The sequence below is a fragment of the Sander vitreus genome, chromosome 20, assembly GCF_031162955.1.
Source record: "Sander vitreus isolate 19-12246 chromosome 20, sanVit1, whole genome shotgun sequence".
NCBI lineage: Eukaryota > Metazoa > Chordata > Actinopteri > Perciformes > Percidae > Sander > Sander vitreus.
Window position 1 is genome coordinate 4974796 of NC_135874.1, and position 9002 is coordinate 4983797.

Here is a 9002-nt window from a genome sequence, read left to right on the forward strand (position 1 = left end):
AGGCCACGTTTAGCGCCGATTTAAAATGAAGGTTAATTCATGTCTAAAGGTTATTAAAACATTAGGCACTCTACTGTGTAATGAGTGGGATTCCCACTTGTTTTTACAAGACATTTTCTTTACCATAGTAAAAAAAATGGACATACAGACGTCCATGTTTTATATAGCCTATCTTGACTTCTAAAGAATTCCTGGATGATTGAACCTGCACTGAAACAAGTGGAAGTTTCTCCTCCCATCGGCTGATTGTTTCCCTGAAGAAAAACGAGATATTAAGGCTGAATAGGACACACAATGACCTGTTAATTGGGGCAAACATGGTTTCTCAGCGTGTCTCTGTAACTAAGCTGCCCGGTCTTGTGTGATCTATGAAGCAGCAGGTACTTCAGGAGACCTATTGGCAGGTGCTCTGGTCCAATCAGCTGTCTCCCTGCGCAGCGTCAAGCCACACTGAAGCTTGGAGGCGCTTTTTCTTGGTGCACACTTGTGCACAGAAACCCTGGGAGTGCGCGCGGACTTCGTGGATCAGGGCCATTTGCAGCACTGTTGACTTTTGTAGCAGCATCTCCGCTGAACACCCCGACAGCTTTGTTCACGATGCATCTCTGAGAGGGGAGCTTCTCTTTCCCAGCAAGAGGAAGGAAAACACACTGATCACTTTCTTCTGCTACTGGTTTCTATTTCTATCAAGAGATGATGTTTTCGTCTGCAGGCAAGCGCTGCTTCACGATCGAGTCTCTGGTCGCCAAAGAGAACCCTTTAATGGCCGAGGACCCCATCCGTCCGACGGCTTTGAGTTACTCCAACCCGGCGACAGAGGTCTTAATGAACAGTTACCCGGCACCGCCGGGCAGGTCCATCTACCAGAGCCCGGACCTGGTGTTCCCAGACACGGTAAACCACCCCTCCCTCACCGTGGCCCCTCACCAGCTCGGAGGCTCCCACCTACAGCATCCGCACTTCTTCGGGACGCAACACCGAGACCCGCTGAACTTCTACCCCTGGGTCCTACGGAACAGGTTCTTCGGACACAGATTTCAAGGTATAGTGAAGTGGTGGGGCTGCAAAATTGGGAATATGAAATTGATTTTTATTTCACTTAGACATCATACTCTTACACAACCTACTTTGATGTGTGCAATTATTTTTGCCTAAATAATCTGCCTAATACAATAAAGTAAACCATAGGCTATTCTGCACATACAATGCTGAATAAACTAGATTTAGGTGTATGGGTTTACTGCCTGACAAAAATCATAGGGTGTGTGTGTGTGTTTGCATAATTCAAAATAAACCAACACTATTTCAGAGGCGATGAAAGCGTGCCTCGATCTTCTGCTTTTGAGAGGTTTCCATATTATAACGAGACGACATTGAAACTAGATCTCAGTTGAATAATAACTTGCAGCCACAGATAGCCATAGACGAATAAGGCCACCGAGTTTGCAGCAGGATGTCGGACTGCTCTCATATTGCCACTCTCATTCGCCCTGCAGCTCCACTCAGACAGCCGCAGGAGGAGATAAGATCGGATGTAGATTTCTTTTTTCCACACTTAGGCTCGTTTCATTCTAAAAATCTAGCACAACAGCCATCTGTAAAGACAAAATTGATAAAAATCCAGTATAATAATTTAAATATAATGGGAATAGAAAGGCGAAATCCTGCCAGTATTAGCAGCACATTTGAATACAGCCTGCAGTGATTTATTTAACCTCAGTTTGTGTACGGATTATTACCAATGAATGCATCTCTATGACAAATCATATATGAGAAAATCTTTTATTTTACTATTGATTTTTATTGCATCCCTAAAATTATGGACATCATTTTAATTTTAATTTAATCTTACATTAAAGACTAATGCAAATCCATAAAAAAGCGCATACTTTGTTACAGTCAACTAGCCTATTATACAATACATTACCATCTCATTTATTATTTATTAATATCTCATAATGACCTCTGCTTGGGCTTACAAGAGGACAAAACAAGTTAAAATAATGAGCATATAATGAAAAAAAGTTACCATCAACAGAGAACGACAGTAGTTTGCTATTCCGAAATCAGAATGTTTAAAATAAACATCTCATCTTCTCACAGTAGTTTGATTTATTACGCATGACAACATGCTCTATCATGGTGATAGTTGTCCCTTGATTAACTACAATTCAAGGTAAAATAATAATACATAAATCACACAATATCAAACACTGTATCTTATTTAGTAGAATATAATTGTTTTTCCGACTATATTATAGGCAGTTTGTTGTATTGTAGCCTAACTGATCTGCTCTAGAACAGAGTTGTGCACGGAGGTCATTTATGTTTGGTTAATTTGATTTCTTTTGAATTAGTTTAAGAGCCTTATCGGTACATTTACAACCATAATAGCCCACTCATAATAAAAAAAAAAAAAAAAAAATTTTGTTACAAACTATTTGCAAAGGTTCTCCGTCTCCATATCCATACACATGGGGTCAATTATATGCCGTAGAAGTCATTCAACTTTGCATTAGGCCTAATACGAAAAGAAGAGCAGTAGAAAAAGGAACTTTGAATGGAAACACAATGATCTTTTTGTTCAAACCGCCGGTAATTAAATTGGCAATTTGACAAAAAACTATTTCCAATATGCTACTATTGCAAATATTTAATTTCTGGTAAATGGTAGGCCTTTGGCATTATTATTATTATTAGGCGAATACAGCAACTCCTACCAGCCTACTAGCCTACTATTAATACAAATAATAGCCCAATGATAATAACAATATTAATAATGATTAAATATGTAAAAATAGATTCAAAGTTTTGCTTGACCTTTGCTTACCATTACCATGATAATGGCAGCTGCAGCATCATTTGGTCACACTTTGCAGTAGAGTAGGCCCATTAACACACTGTTAACGCTGTTTCTGATAGGTCGCCTATTATAAGCCTATATTCAACACACTACTGACAGTGACAGCCGGCCTGCACTGTGCAGATAAAATGACGTGTTTTATTAAAGTTACCTTTGGCAGCCAACTGACGGCCCTTGTTGTATTCCTTTAATGCGGTGTCAGGTAACGACGTGTCCCAGGACAGCCTGCTCCTCCACGGTCCTTTCGCCAGAAAACCCAAACGCATCCGGACAGCCTTCTCTCCCTCCCAGCTCCTCCGTCTGGAAAGAGCCTTCGAGAAGAACCACTACGTCGTCGGGGCCGAGAGGAAGCAGCTAGCAAACAGCTTGAGTTTATCTGAAACACAGGTAAGCTTAGCTAATGTTATGCTAGCTAGCATATGGGCGTTTGCTTGTTTTGTCGTTAAGTTATGGATTCCTCTATCAAACACGGCTACATCTCACCTATGCTTGCTTTAAAACCTGTAATTGTTTAAAAATGAGCAGTTAACTCTTAAAGCATTAAACCTGTCTAATTGTTGAGGATTTCTGCGTTTAACTTTACTGTGATAGCCTACATACAGTGTACTGAGAGCAATCATTTCTATGGCAACATTATTTTCCGTTAAATCCCAGAGCCGAACTTTGGTGTTGTCCCTGCTATCAAATATCGCGATAAATAAAACAAAAATAGTAATTATATAGCTATATATATTACAGTCAAATATTTCTGTAGCCTATTTTCTAAATCAAAATAATAGATGGATGTGTTAAATATTTGGGGGATCATTCAGCATATACAAATAAAGCTGAATTATTCCCAAACAGTTAAATTGTTACCAAAACGGTTACCATCCAGATAGAAACATCACTGAAAATCTATTTTAAATGAGTTGAACTCCTGATACTGTAATGTCAAACATTATAATATCCACAATTATAACTTCAATTTAAAGCAGCAAAATTATAGATTGCAAAGTCAATTATTTAATTTTTTTTTTTTTTTACTGTATGTTTAAAACTGTTATTAGTAGGCTACTGTTTAAAGCCTGTTTTAAATTATTTAGGTGTTACACAGACTACAGTGTATTGAAATATAGGTTAATTATTTACAAACAAGGAATCCGTAATGTAGGCTATTGAAAATATGAGAGTCGACTACAATGTTAATGAAAGAGGAAATTATTAATGTGAAATCATCTTGCATTGGCTATATTATATTTTTTTATACATAAGTTAGTGCAATCCAATTTAAATAATTCCCTTCTCAGCCAAATGAGACTGCAGCCTAGTCAGTGTCTATTAAAAGGTGTTTAATTCATTCATGCTATAGGATAAAGGAGTGTAAATATTATTGATGGTTATGTTTAATCAGTCCCCATTATCTGGGTGTCAATTAGGCCTAATAGGCAATATGAAGAGAGGTTTCCTGAGTCAGCGATACGGATAAATGCTGCTTGCAAGTTTTGTGTCAGTCAATAAAAGCTTGCAATTAAGCACCAACTGTATTATGCAAATTATAATGACAGTGACCTTAATTTGAATGAACTCCCTCAAAGTTGATTTGGTCTGCTTCCTCAGAGTGATCACTAATACACCAGTTTCTAGTAATCATTTGAGTTTTTAAGTATTCTGTGCCGCTTCCACTTTAAGCAAATGAACAAAAACACTCCCACCCAGCTCGGAGAACTAAAACAGTATGTTGTGGCTCTTTGAGAGTTTCCGTGACAACAGCTTTTACTATGTAGAATTATCCTGATAAAGTCAAGAAGTAAGAAGCTAATATGTGTGCTTGTGTTGCTATTTAAAAAAAGGCATCCTGGCCAAATATATGTTACGTATAGGTTAGTCAGCCAAGCTCGTATTCCCAGGTCATACTAGCAACACCAGTCAGTCAGGAAGCTATTTAGCCTGTCCACCTGTCCCATGCATTAATGCCATTCTCAGTTATGAACGTTTTGAATCCTTTTAAAAGCATTTTTGAAAAGGGATGTTGGGGTGGTTGGGGTGACATGATGTGATTGGTGGACTGAGGCGTTTATAAAAAAACCTGGGTATTTAATAAGTTAATTAAAGTCTACACTGATTTCCAGGGGGTAAATATTATTTTATGAGCAAATGATTTTTATTCTAAAAAAATAAAACAAAAACAGATTTTTCATTTTATCTTGGATCTAATTGCTGCAATACCAACAGGCAGACATTTTAACCTAGTACAGTAGTAGTCAATTTTTTAAGCAAAAATGCCAAAACATTTCCTTGTTCCAGCTTCTCAAATGTGAAGATTTGCTGCTTGTCTCTGTTTTATAACATTGTAAAAGGAATATGTTGGGGTTTTGGATAGTCTCGCATTGCAAGACTTTGCCAGTTTATTGGCATTTCTTTAAACCAATCACAATCGTCTTGGGCGCTGGACGCAGGTATGGTGGCTCTGCAAAATAGCCTCGGGAAGGAACTTGTTTTGGTGGAACACGTGCACATAGAGAGGCGAGATTTGGAATTAAAATGGCTGTCGAGTGTGTGATGACAATTTAGAATTCCAGCACAAAGAAAGCGCCCAGTGAGTGCCATCCGGCCGAAAATGAGGGACATATACTCTATACACTATACCGTAAATGAAACGTCGTTGATATACACTAGGCTTTGGATGGTTGGGTCGGAGAGAAAACCAAAGGCATTTGTCACCTTGGAGGAAATTGTGCATTTTTCTGACATTTTATAGACCAAGTAATTGTAAAAATACTCAGCAGATTAACAGATAATGAAAATAATCTTTAGTAGCCCCACTACATTTAGTTGTGCCAGCATGCACACCACCAGGCCAGCTCCCTAGAGCTAAAGTTACACCCGTGTCTGACAAGTCCAAACGTCCACCTTGAGAAAGGTCTATTGCATATTGTCTATATTAAATCAGTGCCTCTCTGAAATGACACTACGGTCAGTGCATCATCGTCATCAACCCCGCTACTTTCTCTCTCTAGGTGAAGGTGTGGTTCCAGAACAGGCGGACCAAGTACAAGCGACAGAAGCTGGAGGAGGAGGGCCCAGAGAGCCAGCAGAAGAAGAAGGGAAGCCACCACATCAACAGATGGCGCATCGCCACCAAGCAGTCCAGCTCCGAGGACATCGACGTGACCTCAGAGGACTAAAACCGCGCTCCAACCTCCGACAATGCAAACCCTGCGTCCCCTTCAGACGCATCAGAGGACCAACACTATTTATTATGTAATATTATTAAGTATAATTAGACACATTAGAGGACTAAATATGTTCTCTTCATCAAGGTGCTACACTCAGTGACACTGGAAGAAAAAAAAAAATGTCACTGGATGAGGAGAGATCTTTGGTGTGTGACGACCAAAGATGAAGAGAAACAACGCCAACCTCTATCACAGTCTGTTTTTTTTTAATTGTACATAGGCCACTTATAAAGGTTGTTTTTGAAAGACGCCATTTGTTTCATTAAAGCTGTTTTTACCACCTGCTTATGTCATTAACACCTCATGGCTCACCCCCAACCCACTCTGCCACCTGCGTACCATGTTAATTTAAATGTCTCCTCAATGACGAGAACATGTCGCACACTTTGAATTGGAGAACAGGCTGGTGACTGGCCACACGAACAAAACAGGAAATGAAAAAGGAAATGTGTCAAAGAAGATCCCAACATTTTGATTCACGATCACGATTTCATTTTCACCGGTGACTTGACACCCATTCCAGCGCTCTGTTATGCTTCCTGATGAAGATTCTGCACAAAAAGGCGATTCACGACCAGCTGTGCATGACTCTGGGACAGACGAGAAGCTGCAGGGACCTCTGGTGTTAGGGGCGAGTTGTGCCACACAATAAAAGCGAGTTCACACAGCTTTGTGCTTCTTCTGCCGTGCCACATTTGTCAGCGTGGGGTTGATGGATGACCTCTCCATTCGTCGATTGTCCGCAGATGTCACGAAGCGCCGTGTGTAGTATAAAATATAAGAACATACTTTTCAGAGAGCAGCACATGTAATTACAAAAAGATGTTTTAGAAATAAAAAAATTAAAAACAAAAAACAAAAACAAGTTCTCTCATGAAAAATGTAATGTGTCTGTGTAATTCGGGTCTCACTTTGTCTGGAGAGGCTGCGGGTTTTCATTGCAACCAGACATTACAGCTGCAGATGTCACTCATTAGTTCCTCCACTGCGGCTCAAGGAGCAAATCAGTGTGAAACATGCTGCTGCAGCGTTTGATTAAAAATGAAAACCTGCAGACGCTCAGGCCACCATGGCACATCAAGAGGTGAACATTTCAACAAAAGGAGGATTTCCCGTGTTTAGGTTGTTTTATGCTTTAAACTAGAGCTTAACAATATCCCTTCCGACAAATTGAAGGAAAGTTATGACAACATTGAATGGTATAATTCTGTTTAGTGACGCCCCTCTTTTGGGCTAGGAACCACTAATGGAGACTGAGGTGTCAGGAATGCTGCAGGACAGTTGCACAGGTGTCAGGTGTGTTACCTATCGGCCGGCATTTCCTCTGAATTCCAGCACAAGGGGGACACAGAAATAATTCCCATCCAGAGGGTGCAACCTCTGGGAAAGGAGGGAAAGTAGTCACTATTGTGTGGCAGCCCTTTCATCAAAAGCGCCTCAGTAATCACCTGTCAAAAGAAACGGAAGGAATCTCATCCTAATGACCCCGAGGCTTCAGAGAGGAGCCCTGACGTCTGACCCTGATGTCTTGTTTTGTAAGCTAAGAAACACACAGGTAGTGAGGAACAGGGGGGAGGGGGGGAGGGGTGGCGAGGTGAAATACACTGCAGCAGTTTCACCTTTTCTTCTTCTTTTTTTTTTTTTTTTACAAACATCTGCAGTTGCAAAAGGGGCCACATGCCTTGTTTTGAGTTTCCAGGATATCCTATACTCACTGCAGCTGCAAATACATGGTAAACAATATTCATCTTTGTCCAAATAAACATCATTAATAAAAGGTGCATTTTAAACAGGAAAAACACTCAAAAGCACAACAAAACTGTCTTCTTGTCAAGCAGGCGTTCTTAAAGGCCAATCGCATCTCGGGTTAGGTACAAAAGGTCACTGACCATTATCGAGAGCTGCACCTCTCATTTGTCGGTTAGGAAAACAATTAAAGGGGGGAAATCACGCCTGTCTCCCTAAACACTGCGTCTCCTGTCGCCCGAGTCAGCAGATAGGAGAGTTCAGGGTGACAGCAGGAATCCACGGTGAAAAACAAGAGTCTCTCCGGGGGAGCAGAGTGCTGCGAGGTGGGGGGGGGGGAGGAGGCGCCACATCCCTGCAGCAGCTGCTGCAGCAAAGGTGTTGGAGAACACAACGGAAAGACAGCGACTGGTTTGATGATTAAGGTTCGATTACCTGTTTTTCTGTGGGATAAAAGGAGCTTTCTATTTTCTCAGCTAACACTACACATTACACGTGCTTTATTGTTGGTTATAAAATTGCATGTTGAGTGATAAATTATGCAGCGTAGTCACAGTTGTCACATTGCATCGGTTTCAGTCGAGCAGCACACTGAATTACAAATTAAAACCTCATTACTGGGAAAGAAAGAAAGGCTGACAAAACAGTTGGATTGTGCTCGCTATGGATTGTGACTGAAATGACTTAAACGACCTAATTTGAGATATTTGCATACAGTTCTGACACATTTTGTTCCAAAGTTATGACGGAAAAAAAAAAACATCTTTACAAAACTGGTATTTGTTGGTGTCAAAGCTGAATTCACTATGGATTATATTGTTATCAATTGTTGAATATAGTCTGAGGAATCAGGTCAAATTGTCATGAATCTAAAAGCATTACAGAGTGAAATTAGAACCAAATCTGATTCTAATACCTGTATCTGGCGGCGCTGGAAGCCCCCACACACTTTGACCATTAAGCAGTGGCTTCTGACCTTTCTTGACATAGCTTATATGTAACTTTCAACAGCCTGCATCAATGGTGCTAGACAGGTGAATGTGGATATGTGGCTTTTAATGGCAGAGACATTAAAAGGCCACGGGGTCCTGAGGAGGGTGGGGTGATATTGTTTTGTATGTATATACCTTTATATACAGTCCTTTTTTCATTTTAATTAATTCATTTTAATTTCT

At 40.2% G+C, this 9002-nt stretch overlaps 1 protein-coding gene across 1 annotated transcript; it reads left to right on the plus strand.

The window, feature by feature from the left end:
• Nucleotides 1-459: 459 nt before the first annotated feature.
• emx1 (empty spiracles homeobox 1) lies at nt 460-6146 on the plus strand. The gene is made up of 3 exons (XM_078276790.1): nt 460-1042; nt 3066-3250; nt 5863-6146. The coding sequence occupies exons 1-3, from the start codon at nt 694-696 to the stop codon at nt 6028-6030; spliced, it is 702 nt and encodes a 233-aa protein (XP_078132916.1). The 5' UTR covers nt 460-693; the 3' UTR covers nt 6031-6146.
• The last annotated feature ends 2856 nt before the right edge of the window (nt 6147-9002 follow it).

What these genes read in the sequence shown, in the direction of transcription:
- emx1 (XM_078276790.1), top strand. Translation starts at nt 694, where the DNA reads ATGATGTTTTCGTCTGCAGGCAAGCGCTGCTTCACGATCGAGTCTCTG. An exon ending in CTTCGGACACAGATTTCAAG is followed by an intron (nt 1,043 to 3,065) that starts GTATAGTGAAGT and finishes ATGCGGTGTCAG; the next exon opens with GTAACGACGTGTCCCAGGAC. An exon ending in TGAGTTTATCTGAAACACAG is followed by an intron (nt 3,251 to 5,862) that starts GTAAGCTTAGCT and finishes TTCTCTCTCTAG; the next exon opens with GTGAAGGTGTGGTTCCAGAA.